A 20554-nucleotide genomic window follows, 5' to 3' on the forward strand; every position below is an offset into this window, starting at 1 on the left:
GGTAGAGGAGGCAGTGGGAAGTAGAGAAAAGGGCAAGTCTTTCAAGAATTATGATAAAAGGGCGCCTGTGTGGCTCAGGTGGTTAAGCGACTGCCTTCGGCTCAGGTCATGATCCTGGAGTCCCTGGATCGAGTCCCGCATCGGGCTCCCTGCTCGGCGGGGAGTCTGCTTCTCCCTCTCCCACTCCCTGTTTGTGTTCCCTCTCTCGCTGTGTCTTTCTCTGTCGGATAAATAAATAAAATCTTAAAAAAAAAAAAAAAGAATTATGATAAAAAAAGAATTATGATAAAAAAGACTAGAGGAAATAAACTTAAATTTGCATCAAAGATAATTCAGAAAAAATATTAATTAAAAAAATTTTTAAGTCCTAAACCCTAATCACAATGCTAAAACGCCCTGAAAAATGGTGCCTTCTTTTTCCTTTACAATTCTTTTTTTTTTTTTTTTAAGATTTTATTTATTTATTTGACAGAGAGAGAAACAGCAAGAGCAGGAACACAAGCAGGGGGAGTGGGAGAGGGAGAAGCAGGCTTCCCGCTGAGTAGGGAGCCCGATGTGGGGCTCGATCCCAGGACCCTGGGATCATGACCTGAGCGGAAGGCAGACGCTTAACGACTGAGCCACCCAGGCACCCCTTCCTTTACAATTCTTTTTTTTTTTTTTTTAAGATTTTATTTATTTATTTGAGAAAGAGAGAATGAGAGAGAGCACATGAGAGGGGGGAGGGTCAGAGGGAAAAGCAGACTCCCTGCCAAGCGGGGAGCCCGATGTGGGACTCGATCCAGGGACTCCAGGATCATGACCTGAGCCGAAGGCAGTTGCTTAACCAACTGAGCCACCCAGGCACCCTTCCTTTACAATTCTTAAGAATGGGCTAGCTAGCCATGTAGTTTCAGGGTAGACTAGAGAGGTATCTTCCAGTTCTGGAATTTATTTTACAGAAGAGTCATGTTTGGTTACAAATATCTGATTAACTTGTCTGTCTTATCAGAGGCTGACAGTGCTTTAAAAATAGGTAGGACATGGGCGCCTGGGTGGCTCAGTTGGTTAAGCGACTGCCTTTGGCTCAGGTCATGATCCCGGAGTCCCAGGATCAAATCCCACATTGGGCTCCCTGCTCAGCAGGGAGTCAGCCTCTCCCTCTAACCCTCTCCCCTCCCTCTCATGCTCTAATAAATAAATAAAATCTTTAAAAAAAATAAAATAAATAAAAATAGGTAGGACAGAGGCACCTGGGTGGTACAGTAGGTTAAGCGTCCGCCTCTTTGTTTCAGCTCAGGTCATGATCTCAGGGTTATGGGATCGAGCCCCGTGTGGGCCTCTGTGCTCAGTGTGGAGTCTGCTTATGACTCTCTCTCACTCTCCCTCTTCTCCTTCCACCGACCCCTGCCCCCCACCCAAGCTCTCTTTCTCTAAAATAAATAAATAAAATCTTAAAAAAAAAAAAAGATCACCTCAATTGAAAGATTACCTCAATTGAGGTCCGACAAAATTCAAAACCCTTTTTTTTCATAAAACACTCAACAAACTAGGAATAGAAGAAAACTACCTCAACATAATAAATGCCATATATGAAAAATCCATAGCTAACATCATACTCAAAGTAAAACAAAGAAAACTTTTCCTTTAAGATCAGGAATGAGACAAGAATGCCCAATTTCAGCACTTCTTTTCAACATAGTACTGGAAATTCTAGCCAAAGCAATTAGGAAGGAAAAAGAAATAAAAGGCATCCAAATAGGAAAATAAGTAAAATCATCTATTTGCAGATTACATGATTTTATGGTGTAGAAAACATAAAGAGTCCCTAAAAAATGTTAGAAGAAATAAACGAATTCAGCAAAGTTGGAGGATACAAAATCACACAGGGGCACCTGGCTGGCTCAGTCAGTGTAATGTGCGACTCCTGATCTCGGGGTTATAAATTCAAACCGTGTTGGGTGTAGAGATTACTTAAAAAATAAAAAAAATTGAAAAAAAAATTCACATGGGGTGCCTGGGTGGCTCAGTTGATTGAGCATCTGCCTTCGGCTCAGGTCCTGATCTCAGGGTCCTGGGGTAAAGGCCTCCATCAGGCTCCCTGCTCAGCAGGGAGTCTGCTTCTCTCCCTCCCTCCCCATGCTTATGCTCTCTATCTCAAATAAATAAATAAAATCCTAGAAAAAAAAAAAATCACACAAAAATCTCTTTCATTCCTATACCACAAACAATGAATAATCTAAAAATAAAATTAAGAAAATGAATGCATTTACAATATCATGAAAAAGAATAAAATAGTAATCAACTTAACCAAGGAGGTAAAAGAGTACATACTGAAAACTGAAAATGCTGCTGAAAGAAATGAAAGATAAATAATAGAACACTGGGGGCGCCTGGGTAGCTCAGTTGTTAAGCATCTGCCTTCAGCTCAGGTCATGATCCCAGTGTCCTGGGATCGAGCCCGACATCGGGCTCCCTGCTCAGCAGGAAGCCTGCTTCTCCCTCTCCCACTCCCCCTGCTTGTGTTCCCTCTCTTGCTGTGTCTCTCTCTGACAAATAAATAAAATCTTAAAAAAAAATAAAACACTGTATGTTAACTAAAAAACAAAAAACAAAATAAAAAACCCAAAACACAAATAAATGGAAAGACATCCCATATTCATGGACTGGAAGACTTAGTAATGGTAATAAGATGTCAACACTAGTCAAAGGAATCTACAGATTCAGTGCAGTCCCTATCAAAATCCCCATGATGTTTTTTGCAGAAATAGAAAAATCCATCCTAAAAAAAAAAAAAAAAAGAAAAATCCATCCTTAAACTCATATGGAATCTCCAGGGACTCTGAACAGCCAAAATAATCTTGAAAAAGAAGAACAAAGTTGGAGGGCTCACATTTCCTAACTTCAAAACTTACTACAAAGTTACAGTAATCAAAACAGTATAGTACTGGCATAAAGACAGACATAAAGAGGACAATGCTTAGAAAAGAGCCCAGAAATAAGCCCTCACATATATGGTTGAATGGCTTATGAAAATGGTGCCAAGACTATTCAAGGGAGAAATGGCAGTCTTTTCAACAAATGGTGTTGACAGAATGGATGCAAAAGAATGAAGCTAGAACCTCACGTCAGACCATATACAAAATTAACTCAAAATGGATCAAGGAATTAAACACAAATGCTAAAACTATAAAACTCTTAGAAGAAAACAGGGGGAAAAGCTTCATGACTTTGGAACGGTCAGTGATTTCTTGGATATGACACAAAAAGCAAAAGACAGTAAAACAAAACATAGATAAATTGAACTTCATCAAAGTTAGAAACCTCTGTGCATCAAAAGATACTATCAACATGGTTAAAAGGCAACCCCTGGAATGGGAGAAAACATTTCCAAGTCATAAATCTGATAAGGGATTCTTATCCAGAATATATAAAGGAAGAACTACAGCTCAATAACAACAGCAGCAAAACTCAAATAAAAAATGGGCAAAGGACTTAAATAAATCTTTCTCCAAGGCAGACAGATGGCCAATAAGCACATGAAAGATGCTCAACATCACTAATAATTAGGGAAATGCAAATCAAAACTATGAGATACCACTTTATTCTCATTAGGATGACTACTATCAAAAATAACAGAAAACAATGTTGACAAGGATGTGGAGAACTTGGAACTCCATGTATTGTAGCAGGAATATAAAATGGGGCAGGCAGTGTGAAAAATGGTATGGTAGTTCCTCAAAAAATTAAATTCAGAATTACTTTTCCACTTCTGGGTATAAACCTAAGAGAATTGAAAGCAGAGACTTGAATAGGTATGTATTTGTACACTAATGTTCATAGCAGCATTATTCACAATAACCAAAAGGTAGAAACACCGCAAATGTTCATCCTACAGATGAATGGATAAACAAAATGTACATACAATGGGGTTATTATTATTACATACAATGGGGGTATTATATACATACAATGGGTATTACTCAGCCTTAAAAAGGAAGGAAATTCTTTTTTTTAAAGATTTGAGAGTGAGCGAGAGAGAGAGAGAGAGAGAGAGAGAGAGAGCGAGCACGTGCGGGTCGGGTGGGGGGCGGCGGTCAGAGGAGAAACAGGCTCTCCACTGAGCAGGAAAGCCCGACGTGGGACTAGATCCTAGTACTCCAGGATCATGACCTGAGCCAAAGGCAGTAGCTTAACCAACTGAGCCACCCAGGCGCCCAAAAGGAAGGAAATTCTGAATGATGCTACAACATGGATGAATCTTATGCTAAGTGGAATAAACCTGTTTTAATATATTAATTATATTAATAATTATATTAATTAATATAATATTAACATAAATATTGTTTGATTCCACTTATATGAGGTACATAGAGTAGTCAAATTCCTAGAGACAGAAAGGAGAATGGTGGTTACCAGGAACTGGTGGTGGGAAGAGGAATGGGGAATTATTATAAGTGGAACAGAGTCTCAATTTAGGAAGATGAAAAAGTTCTGGAGATGGATGATGATGAAAGCTGCACGACAATGTGAATGTATTTAATGACACTTCACTGTACACTAAAAATGGTTAAAATGATAAATTTTATGTATATTTTACTACACACACACACAAAAGAAGGCTAAAGCTGCTCTGTTACTCAATCTTTCTTGCACTGATTAAATGAGGTAATTTTAGTTTTATTTAAAATATTTTATTTATTTATTTGACAGAGAGAGAGAGTGAGAGCACAAGCAGGGGGAGCAGCAGAGGCAACAGGAGAAGCAGGCTCTCTGCTGAGCTAGGAGCCAGATGTGGGGCTCGATCCCAGGACCCTGGGATCATGACCTGAGCTGAAGGCACACTTAACCAATTGAGCCACCCAGGCGCCCCTTAAAATATTTTATTTTTAAGTAATCTATACACTCAATATGGGGCTTGAACTTACAACCCTATGATCAAGAGTCACATGCTCTACTGAGTCAGCCAGGCACCCCAAATGAGATCTTTTGGGTGCCACAAAATCACATACCTTTCTATAGAACAGTGCTAAAGACCCAGTTCTCTTTGGTTTGCTTATTCCAGTTGGATGTGCCTCTTGTGTTTTAGTCAGATGGGTCTGTTTCGGAGAAGCACCAATTAATGACTGAGCAGTAAGTGATATAGGACTCTCGACTTTGGACTCCTGAGCTGTATTCATGGAAATTGGTATCAGTGTGATCTCTCCAGCATCATTTGTGATACCTAAATGTATAAGCAAGAGTTTTCAATTTTAGAAATAAGCAGCATGTGTTCCAGAAAGGTTGTCAATTCTTTCTTTCTATCTTTCTTTCTATCTATCTATCTATCTATCTATCTATCTATCTATCTATCTATCTATCTATCGTCTATCTATCTATCATGTGTATAAACATAGGAATAGGTTAGAAAAGGAGAAGAAAGCCACAAAAACAGTAATTCTAGGTATAGCAGTCTTGTTTTCTATTTCTGCTCTGAAACAATATTGCTTTCTTTTGAGCTCTTAAGGAGATGTTTTTAATCAAGAAACAAGACTCTTGTAACTTATTTGTAAAGCTCACATAAGAAAATAAGTCCTAACAAAAAGGGTGGTAAATTTATAAAATGTGAAAATTCAAAAACAGTGTAAGTTCAAAATAAAACAAAAGGTGGAGCACAGAGGATTTTTATGGCAGTGCAACTATTCTGTATAATACTATAATGGTGGATATGTGTCAGTAAACATTTGTCAAAATCTATAAAACGTACAATAGCGAGAGTAAATCCTAATGTAAACTATGGACTTGAGGTGATAATGATGTGTCAATGTAGGTTCATCAATTGTAACAAATGTACCATTCTGGTGCAGGATGACTATGGTGATGAAAGATGTGTGTGTGTGTGTGTGTGTGTGTGTGTGTGTGTGTGTGTGGCAGTGGGTGTATGGGAAATCTCTGTACCTTCTACTCAATTTTGCTTTGAACCTAGAAGTGCTCTAAAGATAATTAAAAAAAATAGTATAGGTTCAAAAGAAACTGGAATAAAAAGGCCATGTGATCCAATCCAGCAAGACAAATCTTAAATTATTAACTAATTCAGAAAAAATATAAAATAAATGCATTAAAATGTTACCGTGCAATGGGATTGTAACTTTATGTCCCGCTGTTCCTGTGACTATGGTTGTGGCCATAGTTAGAAGACTTTGCCCAGGGGAAATTGATATATTTTCAGCAGTAATGCTGGAAGAAGGGGCAATTTTCAATTTTGTTCCTTCTGTTATGATCCTGTCCATAAGTATTTCCTTTGGGGGGTCTTCCCCAAAAAGTCTTCTCTTAGCACTCCCTGCAGTAGGAGAACTGTAGCGTTCATGGACAGAAATTGGAGACAATGGTTGCATATCTAATAGAGAGAAAAATAAATTTAAAACAGTTTGATACATATTCCAAAATAATAAATCAGGTTCATTCATTCAAAAAATAGACATTGAGTTACTATGTTAAGCACTAGGGATTTAGCAGTAAATAACATGGCTCTGTCTTCATGGAATATAAAGTCTAGTGAAAGAGGCATGGAAAAAGTCATTACATGTGAAAATTATGATAGCTCATCTTCTTGGTTTCTTGAACCTCTGCCTACTATTCAAGGAGCAAAACATTAAGGGTAAGGTAGAAATTGAGAGGTAGAATGAGGTGACCACTAAATTGAAGTAGTCCAATTAGCTTCTGTCCTCTAATTTTATCTAGTAAATAACATCTGAGAAGAAGGTAAATCAGTGATTTGGTTCACAGTTTGCCCCCTCCCACATGCCCACACTTAAGCAGTTTAAGGTACTATGGCTTTCTGATTTAGTAGATACAGAATCATCTTTTATAAGCTCACTAGAAGATAAAGATGAGTAAAGGTGATATGATTCTGTTTAAGTTGCCTTAATCTGAGGGTTGGCAGTAGTATGTTGATCAAAAAGAAAGTAAGGTTATGGATTCTATTTTCAGTGCTATCCTTCCACAGGAGCAGCCTTCCCTTTCTACCAATTGCAAAGGTTCTCCTAGACCCTTACAACCCTACATCTTTTTCCATAATCCTTCCTCACTTTCCCCAACCCATTGTTTCTTTACAGGTATATGATATGCTTTTATTTTATCATATTTTAGTTTTTGAGAGAGAGCGCGCATGTGCGCGCGAGAAAGCCAGCGAGCAAGCAGGGAAGAGCAGAGGGAATGGGAGAATCCCAAGCAAGCTCCATGCCCAATGCAGAGCAGAAGCAGGGCTTGATCTCATGACCCTGAGATCATGACCTGAGCCAAAATCAAGAGTCGGACACTTAACCAACTGAGCCACCTAGGTGCCCCTTTATTTTTTATTTGTTAAAGGTAATCTCTACACCCAATGTGGGGCTTGAACTCACAGGCCACTGAATGAGCTAGCCAGGCACTCATATACTATGCTTTCTTTCCCCCCCTTTTTTTTCTTTAAGATTTTATTTATTTATATGCCAGAGAGAAAGAGAGCACAAGCAGGGGGAGCAGCAGGCAGAGGGAGAAGTAAGCTTCTTGCTAAGCAAGGAGCCCAATGCAGGACTTAATCCTAGGACCCTCAGATCATGATCTGAGCTGAAGGCAGATGCTTAACCAACTGAGCCACCCAGGTGTTCCATGTATACTACGCTTTTAAAGTGAAAGCATTTAAGGGCACCTGGCTGGCTCAGTCGATGGTGCATGGGACTCTTGATCTCATGGTCTTGAGTTCGAGCCCCACATTGGGACTTAAGTAAATAAATGTTAAAAAAAAATAAAGTGGGGCGCCTGGGTGGCTCAGTTGGGTTAGGCGACTGCCTTCGGCTCGGGTCATGATCCTGGAGTCCCTGGATCGAGTCCCGCATCGGGCTCCCTGCTCAGCAGGGAGTCTGCTTCTCCCTCTGACCCTCCCCCCTCTGATGTGCTCTCTCTCATTCTCTCTCTCTCAAATAAATAAAATCTTAAAAAAAAATAAAAAAATAAAAAATAAAAAAATAAAGCGGGGCGCCTGGGTGGCTCAGTCGTTAAGCGTCTGCCTTCGGCTCGGGTCATGATCCCAGAGTCCTGGGATCTAGCCCCGCGTGGGGCTCCCTGCTCCGCGGGAAGCCTGCTTCTCCCTCTCCCACTGCCCCTGCTTGTGTTCCCTCTCTCACTGTGTCTCTCTCTGTCAAATAAATACAATCTTTAAAAAAAATAAAGTAAAAGCATTTCATTATTTTTACACTCATTAGATAATTAGCCATATAATCTATTTACAAAACATGCTTCCAAGTTATAAAGATTACTTCTGACAATGATTTGACAGCTGTCTTAATGAGGTGAGTGGAGAAATAGTCATGGTTTAATAAAAATCTCTCCATAATTCTGGGGCTTATGAAAGCAGCTCTGATTTCCCAACCTTAGTAGAAAGTATAAAGTTCTATTGTAGCTCCCATTATCCCTCAACAGGAGCCTACCTAGATCTCTTACATACAAGAAATCCAAGGAAGCCCTTGAATCTGACTAGGAATGTTCGAAGCTGACATTTTAATACAGGATTCACATTATAGCCATGAAATTACCTGCAAACCCCTTCAAATTATCTTTTCCTAGCACAGTAGTGGAAAAGCTACAGTGAACAACTAATAAATTTAGGGGCGCCCGGGTGGCTCAGTTGTTAAGTGTCTGCCTTCGGCTCAGGTCTTGATCCCGGGGTCCTGGGATCAAGCCCTACATCGGGCTCCCCACTCCACAGGAAGCCTGCTTCTCCCTCTCCCACTCCCCCTGGCTTGTGTTCCCTCTCTGTCTCTCTCTGTCAAATAAATAAATAAAATCTTTTTAAAAAAAGAAAATCTTATTACTTTGATATGAGAAACTATACCATGGGCCATACAAGGGTGTTGGCAGAAGTCCCTTTTTTTATTAAAAAAAAAAAAATTCTTTTTTTAAAGATTTTATTTATTTATTTGAGCGAGAGAGTGAGAGCATGAGAGCATGAGTGGGGGGAGGAGCAGAGGGAGAGGGACAAGCAGACTCTGTGCGGAGCGTGGAGCCCAATGAGGGGCTCAATCCTAGGACCCCAAGATCATGACCTGAGCCAAAACCAAGAGTCGGCCACTCAATTGACTGAGTCACCCAGGTGCCCCTTTAATTTTTATTATTTTTTATAAGTCCCCTTTTAAATTCTGATGAAGAAATTAATTTCATAATAATATATTATCAATACTTGGTATTTTCTTCAAGAAAATTATCTTTGTCATTTCGTTCATTGTTTTCCCCATGTTGAACCTACCCCTTCGAAGACTCCCACTGTCAGTCCGAACTTCTTTGACCCTTGGATGCATTAGAGGAGACATTGGCATCATGGGAAGATGTCCCTGTACATTTCCCCCATTTCCTGTTTCAAAGTTATTTGGGAATATAACCTGTAAAAAACAAAAATCTTTTGCTTTACATATAGATAGACCCACTAATGAAAACCTATAACAGGAAAATGAGAAAAAAGTCTTTTTTTTCTTTTTTTTTAAAAGATTTTATGTATTTGACACAGAGAGAGAGAGCACAAGCAGGGGGAGCGGCAGGCAGAGGGAGAGGGAGAAACAGACTCCCTGCTGAGCAGGGAGCCCGACGCAGGGCTAGATCCCAGGACCCTGGGATCATGACCTGAGCTGAAGGTAGACACTTAACCGACTGAGCCACCTAGGTGCCCTGAGAAAAAAGTCTTTAAGTACTTTAAATGTTTTATTTCTCTTCTTTTTCACAAAATAGAACTTGCATAAAGTGCTCAATAGTTAATATTGTTAAATATATCTCACTTAATCTTATAATTTATCTACTTAAGTTTATCGACTACTTCTAAAAGCAAACTAATTAGGTAGGCACTATTTCCACTTAAGGATGAGAAAATAGAGGCTCAAAATATGAAATCTGCTCAAGGACACACTACTATTAAGTAACAGAGCAAGAGCTTCAACCCAAATCCTCTTTCTTCAAGTTCAGAGCTTTTTTTCACTTTCCCAAGGGATTCTACAATGGAAATATTGATGAATATGAAAGACTGCCCAGTTTGCTGCAAAAGTCCAAAATACATGGAAGAGAGATTTCAAGATTTTCAAGAAATCATCTTTTTTAGTTCTTTCTGGTCTTGGATAGTCCCTCCAGTAATTTGGAATTAGAGAAAAATTTATCAGGTTTCATGAAGTATAAAGAGACAAAGAAAAGCAAATAAGGATGAAAAGACAGGAGTTACAAAAGAGCAACACAGAGGTAAAGGGGAAAAAACTCCATTTCTCACCTGATACTAAACTGAAATGTGTCACTTGTATTAGGTACAAACTTCTGATTTTTTCAATTTTAACTACTACTAATGAAAAATGTTTAATTTTTTACATAGACATTTGAAAAACCTGATAAAATTAATGGGCTTCTTAGATATGACTTCAAAAGCACCAAAAATATAAAAGAAAAAAATAAACAGGACAGCATCAAAATTAAAAGCTCTGTGTTCCAAAAGACTTTATCAAGGGCGTGCTTAGCTGGCTCAGTTGATGGAGCATGTGGCTCTTGATCTCAGGGTTGTAAGTTTGAGCCCCATGTTGGATGTAGCGATTACTTAAAAATAAAATCTTAAAAAAAAAAAAAGTAAAAGAGACAACCAAGGAAAGTTTTGCAAATCATATCAGATAAGGGAGTTGTATCTACAATATATAAAGGACTCCTATAATTTAATGATTAAAAAAACCCAATTAAAAAATGGGCAATAGATTTGAATGGATATTACTCCAAAGAAAATATATAAATGGCCAATAAGCACATGAAAAGACCGAACATCATTAGCCATCAGGGAAATGCAAATAGAAACCACGAGATATTACTTCATGCCCACTAATGGCTAGAATAAAAAAGGTAAGTGTTGTGGGGAGGGAAGGTTAAGTGTTAGAGAAGATGGAATCTTCATACACTGATGGTGAGAATGTTAAATGGTTCAGCCACTTTGAGAAGAGTCTGACAGTTCCTCCAAACTGGAGTTAAACAAAGTTACTCCATGACCCAGCAATTCCCTTCCTAGATAGATACCCAAGAAAAATGAGAATGTAGGTCCACACAAAACTTGTGCCTGAATGTTCACAGCAGCACTATCACAGAAGTAAAAGGCTGAAACAACCCAAATGTCTATCAATTAATAAATGGAGGAACAAAATGATATTATCTATGCAATGGAATATTATTAAGCCACGAAAACAATGAAGTGCTAATATACCCTATAACATGGATGAATCTTGAAAACATTATGCTAAGTGAAAGAAGCCAGTCACAAAGGACCACATATCATATGATTCCACAAATACGTAATGTCCAGAATAGACAAATCAATAAAGACCGAAAGTAGATTACTGGTTGGTTAGGGCTAGGGAGAAGAAGGGGGGTAAGGAAGTGACAGCTAAAGGGTACAGTTACTTGTTGAGGTGATGGCTGCACCTATATATGAATGTACTAAACACTAAATTGTATTTTTTAAAAATTATTTATTTATTTGAGAGAGAGAGAGTGCATGCAAATGGGGGGAGAGGGAGAGAATCTCAAGCAGATTCCTGAGCACGACCCTGAGATCATGACTTAAGCTGAAATCAAGAGTCGGACGCTTAACTGATGAGCCACCCAGGCACCCCTTGTTTGGGTTTTTTATTTCATTTTGATTTTTAAATAGTGTCCACACCCAGTGTGGGGCTCAAACTCACTACCTCAAGATCAAGAGTTGCATGCTCTACTGACTATGCCAGCCAGGTGCCCCTAAATTGTATACTTTAAATGGATGAATTGTGTGGTATATGTTTTATATCTCAATACAGCTGTTATTTTTATTTTTTAAAGATTTTATTTATTTATTTGACAGAGAGAGACACAGCGAGAGAGGGAACACAAGCAGGGGGAGTGGGAGAGGGAGAAGCAGACTTCCCATGAAGCAGGGAGCCTGACGTGGGGCTCGATCCCAGGACCCTGGGATCATGACCCGAGCCAAAGGCAGACAAATGACGCTCAACGAATGAGCCACCCAGGCGCCCCTACAGCTGTTATTTTTTAAATGATTATCACCCTTGCCGTGACTCACTTCCTCACAGGTAGGAACTTTGTTTGCTGAAGCCTGGAGAGCCTCCCACAATGCAGAATCGTGACTCCATGCTAAACTCTCTAAAATCTGTTCTTCGATGCTGTTCAGGTGTTTCACCATATCCCTGGAAAGTCCCTCCTCTGAGCGGATCACCACCTCAATAACCTGGTAAAGAAAAAATTGCAAAGGTAATGTAGTCTCAAATAGTCATTTCTATACCGGGCTTGCATGTATGACTAGCTTTGGTCTTATGATGACACAGAACCAATGATATTGTTGAACTGTGACTCAGTGGCTTATTAATATATTTTAATTTATAAAGGAGTTTTTAAGATCTTCAAAATGCTTTCACATACATTTCTGCTTTTTATGTTTTTTTTGTATACATGGAAAAATGAGGCAATGATAGGTGGAAACTGGTCAACAGCCCAACAGCAGAAGAACTCAGGTCTTGGGTTCCAAGTTTAGTGCTATTTTGAATTTACTGCTCCTTCTCAGACTATTTTTCCCAATAGCTCAAAAGAACAGAATGAATAACGTACTTAAAAGGAATTTTGCTTATATTAAATAATTCCATTTTAATAAGAGTAAATCCTAGAACAAAGTCTGTAAGTATATACACAAAAGTATTAAGTGATTATTATTTATACTTAGGATTATAATATATGGTTTTAATATTTACGTTTATATGTATTTCCAGTTTTTCTTCAAGGAGAATACATTATTTATGTGCTTAAATAACAAAGGCGTTTAACTTCTTGAATGAAAAAAGGATGTTACAAATAAAAATGAATTGTTATCAGATAAGGCCAAAACCATTGTCCTTGAATAAAATTACCTTTACTTCCTAAGAGAAAATCTGAAAACACATATCAACATTGAAGTATATATACAGAAGCAATTTTCCTTAAGTCATTAAAGTAATATTTAAACCCTACTCAGCAATTCAGATGGATAAGCTTTCCAATTATCTGCATTTTCCGTAACTTTAGGCATATTTTAGGTAAAAAATTTAACTCTTCAAACCAACTTTTCTATCAATACTTTGAATGTAGCACAGATGACAAAATATTAACTAAATCATGCCAGTAAGTATAACGGTGGCATCAGTCTTAAATTAGGACACTAGGTAACATTAAATGTTATTGTAGCTCTCATCTCACCTTATAAAAATAAAATGGTCGTAAATTGAGAACTTCAATAATCCAGGGGAAAGTACGAGGTGAGCTATAGGCAAAGAGCACAATTTCCAAACAACAGGCCATCAAGGAACGATGAAATATATCCTGCTCTAAAAGAACCTCGGAGAACAGAAAAACCACAGTTTAATATTTCTCAGCAATCTCAGCTTTTGCCATTCTATAAAGATGACTATGGAAACAAGATAAAACAATCTCTGTACATTATATTATACTAGATTATCAAAGATAAAAATTTGAGTCCTCAAACTGATAGTTTTCTTATAAAATATAATCTTGCTCAATGGTAGATCTTATATTTAAATGAGGCATAAACAACAATCTGCTTTGAAATAATAAAATAGTCAATATTCCCATCAAGAGGAAGCATTAGGATTATTTCAATTTTTTTTCCCATTTGTTTAAATACCAGTTTTATGACAACTGTTTTGTCAACATAAAGATTGGTTAATCAAAACACTAAAATCAAAGGTATTATACTGTCACAGCTAAGACTTTAAAAAAGTTCAGAGAAGTTTACTAAGAAGATAAAAGTCCTGCTCACCACTGAGTTTAAGATTTAACATAAGCTGGGCACCTGGATGGCTCAGTAGGTTAAGTATCCTACTCTTGGCTTCGGCTCAGGTCACGATCTCAGAGTCCTGAGATTAAGCCCCAAGTTGGGCTCCACGCTCAGTGGGGATGTGCTTGAGATTCTCTCTCTCTCCCTCTACCCCTGCCTCCTCAACCACCCCCTTGCTCATGGGCACACTCTAAAACTAAATAACTAAATCTTAAAAAAAAAAAAAAAAAAAAGATTTAACATAAGTTTTCAGTTTTAAAGATTTTATTTATTTATTTGTCAGAGAGAGCGCACAAGCAGGGGGAACAGGCAGAGCAGGCAGAGGAAGAAGCAGACTCCCCGGTGAGCAAGGAGCCCGAGGTGAGACTCCATCCCAGGACCCTGGGATCATGACCTGAGCTGAAGGCAGACGCTTAACCGACTGAGCCACCCAGGCGTCCCACATTTTCAGTTTTAAAAAGTGTTTGTCACCATCCTTTCAAATATCACACCAAATCAACAAAAAGAATAAGAAACAGAAACTACCTTGGATAAAACTAGAAGTCAGCTATAACCGCAAACTATAATACATGACAAATTACTTAGTAGAAAGTAGTATGGTCAAACAAGGGCCTGAAGAGACACTTAGAATTAATGAATTTGTTCCATGCAACCTAGGAAAAACACAGGAACTCAGGGCACAGGTAGAATGGAAAGTAGGGATTAGGCAGAGGCTAACGTGAATGGATGATATGAAAGTCTGTGCAGTTAGAACTCTTCAGGTCCCCACTCAACCCCAACTCTAATGAGTCAGATGATAGGGTTCTAGTCTATCCCAACAGGGATCTGGAGAATTATTCTAAGACTGAACTAGGGAGACTTGGAGCTTGAGAACACCAGGCATAGAAGAGACTGTGGTTTTAGGTGAAACTCTGCACACTATGAGACCAAGTTTCCCTTCCTTGCTTTGCTCCACAACACCAACATTCAGGTAAGAGATTAGCAGATACTTCTCTACAGAAACCAAAATATTTCAGAAGAACCTTAAAGACACCAACAGTTGGGCACCTGGGTGGCTCAGTTGGTTAAGCGTCTGCCTTCAGCTCAGGTCATGATCCCAGGGTCTAGGGTCGAGTCTCAAAACGGGCTCCCTACTCAGCAGGGAGTCTGCTTCTCCCTCTACCCCTCCTCCCTGCTCATGAGATCTGTCTCTCTCTCAAATAAATAAATAAAATCTTAAAAAAAAAAAAAAAGACACCAACAGCTGAGGGTCCCTAATACTACATGTTCACATGAGACTGTTGGGCTTATATTCCCACTCCTGCATACAAAGCTTTGAAGCAAACTGCTCAGTTACCCTAAGGGTTTATTAATGTTTCATTTTTAATGCCTTATTCAAATATATGTGAATATCCAAGAACAATCTAACATATGAGGAAATCTTCCAACTGAAAGACAAAGATTAAAACAGTAAAAGGGCGCCTGGCTGGCTCAGTTGGCGGAGCATGCGACTCTTGATTCTAGGGTTTTAAGTCTGAGCCCCATGCTAGGTGTAGAGATTACTTAAAAATAAAATCTTAAAGGGGCGCTTGACAGGCTCAGTCGGTAGAGCAAGTGATTCTTGATTTCAGGGTTGTGAGTTCGTGCCCTCTTGGGCATGGAGCACACTGGGCATGGAGCCTACTTAAAATTAAAAAAAAATAAAATAAAACAGAAAAAAACTCAGAAGAAACAGAGACAAAGCAGTCAACATAAGAAAACTTCAAAAGAAATCTAAATTTAACCTCACATAACAAGAAAGGTATCTTAGAAATGAAAATACAGCTAACATAAAAAAATTTACTAGAACTAGATGATAAAAAGTTGAATAAATATCCTTAGAAGTAGAATAAAATAACAAAGAAATGGAAAATAAGAGAAAAGAATCAATCCACAAAGTTCCTCATCTGAATAATAAGAGCTCCAGAAAGATAAATCAGTGGGCAATACATTATCTACGAAATAATGCAATAAAATGATCCAGAACTGCAAGACATAAATTTCTGGACTAACAGGGCAACTCCGTAGGAATGCTCAACACATAAATGAAAAGACCACAATAAAACTTTATTGTAAATTTCAGAACATAAGAAATAAAAGGGAGATACTAAGATTCCAGAAAATAAAAACAGGTCACATACCACTACTGAAAATTAGAATGCCATTGGACTTCTAATTAGCAACACTGGAATGTAGAAGATCAATGGAGCAATGCCTTCAAGATCATAAAGGAAAATAACTGTCAGTCTAAAATTCTACACACAGACAACTATCAATCAAGTGTGAATCTAAAGACTTTATGCAGGGTTTTTAAAGATTTATTTATTTATTTTTAGAGGCAGGGGGAGCGGCAGAGGGAGAGGCTTTTTTTTTTTTTTTAAAGATTTTATTTATTTATTTGACAGAGAGAGAGACAGCGAGAGCAGGAACACAAGCAGGGGGAGTGGGAGAGGGAGAAGCAGGCTTCCCGTCGAGCAGGGAGCCCGATGTGGGACTCGATCCCAGGACCCCGGGATAATGACCTGAGCCGAAGGCAGACACTTAACGACTGAGCCACCCAGGCGCCCCAGGGAGAGGGAGAGTCTTAAGCAGACTCTGTGCTGAGTGCAGAGCCCAACATGGGGCTCAATCTCATGATCCTGAGATCACAACCTGAGCTGAAACCAAGAGTGGATACTTAACCGACTGCACCACCCAGGTGCCCCCTTTATGCAGAGTTTTTAAAAAGGGACTTGAGGCTTCCACATTTTATTGAACTACAAAATGTCTATACCAGTGGACTGTGAAATTATGCATATATAATGTAATACCTACAGCAACAAATAAACAAATCTGTACAGAGTCTAAAAAAATATTCAAGTGGGGGCACCTGGCTGGCTCAGTCAGTAGAGCATATGACTCTTGATCTCAGGGTCATGAGTTCAAGACCCACATTGGGCACAGACCTTACTAAATAAATAAATAATGTTCAAGTAATCAATAGGGAAGTGGGAAAAAGAAAACAAAAAGCAAAGAGAACAATCAGAAACAAGAAATAAAATGGCAGACTTATGCCCTAACATATCAATAATTAAATTTAAGTTGTCTAAATTTACCGATTTATTTATTTTTAAAGATTTTATTTATTTGACAGACAGAGACACAGCGAGACAGGGAATACAAGCAAGGGGAGTGGGAGAGGGAGAAACAGGCTTCCCGCGGAGCAGAGAACCCGATGCGGGGGCTCAATCCCAGGACCCTGGGATCATGACCTGAGCTGAAGGCAGACGCTTAACGACTGAGCCAGCCACCCAGGCGCCCTTAAATTTACCGATTTAAAGAGACTAAGAGAGATTAAAAAATGTGACTCAGTTACATGCTACCTACAAGAAACTCACCTCAAAGGTAATGATACATGTAGGCTGAAAATAAAAGACCATGCAAACATTAATCAAAAGAAAGCAGAAGTGGCTATATGTAAACAATAGATAGATTTTGTAACAAAGAGAGTTATCAGTTTCAGAGAGGACATTATCTCATGATAAAAGGATCAATTACCAAGAAGACATAGCAATCCTCAATGTGTATGTATCAAACAGCAGAGCATCAAAATTATGGATTTTTAAGAAGTCTAATAGAACTGAAAGGAGAGGGGCGCCTAGCTGGCTTCATCGGTAAAGCATGCAACTCTTGATCTTGGGGTTGTGAGTTTGAGCCCCATACTGGGTGGAGTGATTACTTAAAAATAAAATCTTAAAAAAAAAAAAAAAGAGGGGCACCTGGGTGGCTCAGTCGTTAAGCATCTGCTTTGGGCTCGGGTCATGATCCCAGGATCCTGGGCTCGAGCCCCGCGTTGGGCTCCCTGCTCAGCGGGGAGCCTGCCTCTCCCACTCCCCCTGCTTGTGTTCCCTCTCTCGCTGTGTCTCTGTCAAATAAATAAATAAAATCTTTAAAAAAAAAAAAAAAAAGAGGGGCACCTGGGTGGCTCAGTCGTTAAGCGTCTGCCTTCAGCTCAGGTCATGATACCAGGGTCCTGGGATCGAGCCCTGTGTCAGGCTCCCTGCTCGGTGGGAGGCCTGCTTCTCCCTCTCCCTCTCCCCCTGCTTGTGTTCCCTCTCTTGCTGTGTCTTTCTGTCAAATGAATAAAATCTTAAAAAAAAAAAAAAAAGAAAGAAAGAAAGGAGAAATAGATAAATCTACAATTACATTTGGAGACTTCAATACCATTCTCTCAACACTTGATAGAACTAGACAGAAAATCAGCAAGGATACAGAGGTCAACACCACCATCAAGCAACACTATAGAACTGACATTTACAGAACACTCCACCCAACAATAGCAGAATACACACTGGGGGTCATGAAATAAACCTCAACAAATTTAAAAGAACTGAACTCATATAGAGTGTGAGTGGAATGAGTGTGACTACAAAAGGGTAGCATGAGGGGAGATCATTGTGATAACAGAACAACTCAATATCTTGATTTTGGTGGCAAGTGCATTAACCTACAAGTGATGCAATGGTGAAGAGGAAGACACATGTATTGTTCCAATGTTCATTTCCTGGTTTTGATATTATATCACGTAAAATGTAGCCACTGGGGGCAATTGACTACATAGGACCTCTCTATACTACTTTTGTAATTTTCTATGAATCTGTAATTATTTCAAAATAAAAAGTTGAAAATTTACTGCTTCTCAGGAAGTTATGGAAACATATGCTTTGTCAAATATTAGGATTCTCACAAAAGAGAAAGCCATGGAATCCAGGAAAAAGGGGGACCAACACAGAAGAGAGATAAAAATTTCCAGAATGAAAACAAAGAGAAATTTTATTACATTAGTTATGAAGCACCCCTCGACATCAACCTGTTCCTATTGGAATTTAAAGTCAGAGGACTCCAAGAGTGACAAGGAGAAGGAAACCAAAAGATCATATAAGAGCTTTGAATTTTTATAAACTGTATGTATGTGGGGCGCCTGGGTGGCTCAGTTGGTTAAGCGACTGCCTTCGGCTCAGGTCATGATCCTGGAGTCCCTGGATGGAGTCCCGCATCAGGCTCCCTGCTCGGCGGGGAGTCTGCTTCTCCCTCTGACCCTCCCCGCTCTCATGTGCTCTCTCATTCTCTCTCTGTCAAATAAAAAAAAAAATAAATAAATAAACTGTATGTATGTATACATGTATGCATGTATTTACTTACTTATTTATAGTAAGCTCTACACCCAGCAGGCTTGAACTCATGAACCCAAGATTAAGAGTCACATGCTCTACCAACTGAGCCAGCCAGGCACCCCAACAGCTTTGACTATTTATTTATTTATAAATATTTTATTTTTTAAATAATCTCTACACCAAATGTGGGGCTCAAACTCACAACCCTGAGATCAAGAGTTGCATGCTCTACCAACTGAGCCAGCCAGGTACCCCAGCATTGACTTTTTAGAAACATTCCTTTACATAGCTATTGGAGAGAGTGGCCAGAGTTATCAATGTTCAAAGAAAACAAAGTAATTTTTTTATTTTTGAGAGAGAGAGAGAGTGAGAGCAGGGAGGGGCGGAAGGAGGAAAGAGAATCCCAAGCAGGCTCCATGCTCAGCATGGAGCCCGATGCAGGGCTCGATCTTAGACCCTGAGATCATGATGTGAGCTGAAATCAAGAGTCTGACACTTAGGGCGCCTGGGTGGCTCAGTCATTAAGCGTCTGCCTTCGGCTCGGGTCATGGTCCCAGGGTCTCGGGATCGAGCCCTACATTGGGCTCCCTGCTCAGCGGGAAGCCTGCTTCTCCCTCTCCCACGCCCCCTGCTTGTGTTCCCTCTCTTGCTGTGTCTCTCTCTGTCAAAATATATAAATAAATAAAATCTTTAAAAAAAAAAGAAAAAAGAGTCTGACACTTAACCGACTGAGCCACCCAGGCACCCCACAAAGCAATTTTTTAACAAGCATTTTATTCCTCCAAAATCCCTGGGAGGTATGGGCAAATATCTTAATTATCAGTTGGGTTAACAGTTGGGGAGGGGCATCTCATTATTAGCAGCAAGGACAAAAAAAGGACCTGAAGGGAAAGGATACCGATGGTGTACCAGAGATAAATTTCATGTATTTTACATTTCTACCTAGAGATGGCTAGCTCTGGATGTGCAAAAGACAAATAAGGCCAACTAGCAAATCATACTGGCTAAGTCTGCTATTAACTGCTGATTCCCAAGACACACTATGCAGCCTCTCAACACACTGCTTTCAGGCTTAGGAAGTTTTGGACCTTGCCAGTGGCTGGAGAGTGGATTTACTTACTGACATGTCCATTCCATGAAGTCTTCGTGTTTCCTGAACCATTACAGTCTCTAATATTTTATAATACAGAATTTCTGCAAGCTTTAGTCTGTTTACAGCAAAGTCTAGGGCGGGGAATAAAAGGGAAAATATGTGTTAATGAAATGTAGCTGTTAAGGACTGAAGAACAAAACTTTTATATAAATTTAAATCTCATACATTAAGAATAGCTGGGAAGGAAAAAAAATTAATTTCTACTTTTTAGGGCCAATCTGTCTATTTTCAATGCTATGTCAACTTTAGTTTTGTCTTCTTACCTATGTGCGATCCTGGCTGTTCATCTGTTGATTGAGTATAGTGTTGGCAGAAAGTCTCTCCTATTCCTTTCACTATTTTCATAATGTTTTCCATAGGATTACGCATACAAGATCTATGAAATACAAGAGGAACCTAATTACCAGGAAA

General features: G+C 39.1%; 1 protein-coding gene across 5 annotated transcripts in view; it reads right to left on the minus strand.

Moving 5' to 3' along the window:
• The window catches only part of RBL1 (RB transcriptional corepressor like 1), a 59987-nt gene that overhangs the window by 15346 nt on the left and 24087 nt on the right, over window positions 1–20554 (minus strand). For all 5 annotated transcript variants that reach the window (XM_035006272.1, XM_035006273.1, XM_035006274.1 and 2 more), the window contains 7 exons: window positions 20407–20519; window positions 20111–20214; window positions 13222–13359; window positions 12059–12223; window positions 9242–9374; window positions 6089–6355; window positions 4992–5203 (listed from right to left, as the gene is read on the minus strand). In XM_035006272.1, coding sequence (XP_034862163.1) covers window positions 4992–5203; window positions 6089–6355; window positions 9242–9374; window positions 12059–12223; window positions 13222–13359; window positions 20111–20214; window positions 20407–20519 — 1132 coding nt within the window. The remainder of the gene's footprint in view (window positions 1–4991; window positions 5204–6088; window positions 6356–9241; window positions 9375–12058; window positions 12224–13221; window positions 13360–20110; window positions 20215–20406; window positions 20520–20554) is intronic.

This window comes from Mirounga leonina, unplaced genomic scaffold (assembly GCF_011800145.1).
Source record: "Mirounga leonina isolate KUSES-001 unplaced genomic scaffold, KU_Mleo_1.0 Mir_150, whole genome shotgun sequence".
NCBI classification, from domain to species: domain Eukaryota; kingdom Metazoa; phylum Chordata; class Mammalia; order Carnivora; family Phocidae; genus Mirounga; species Mirounga leonina.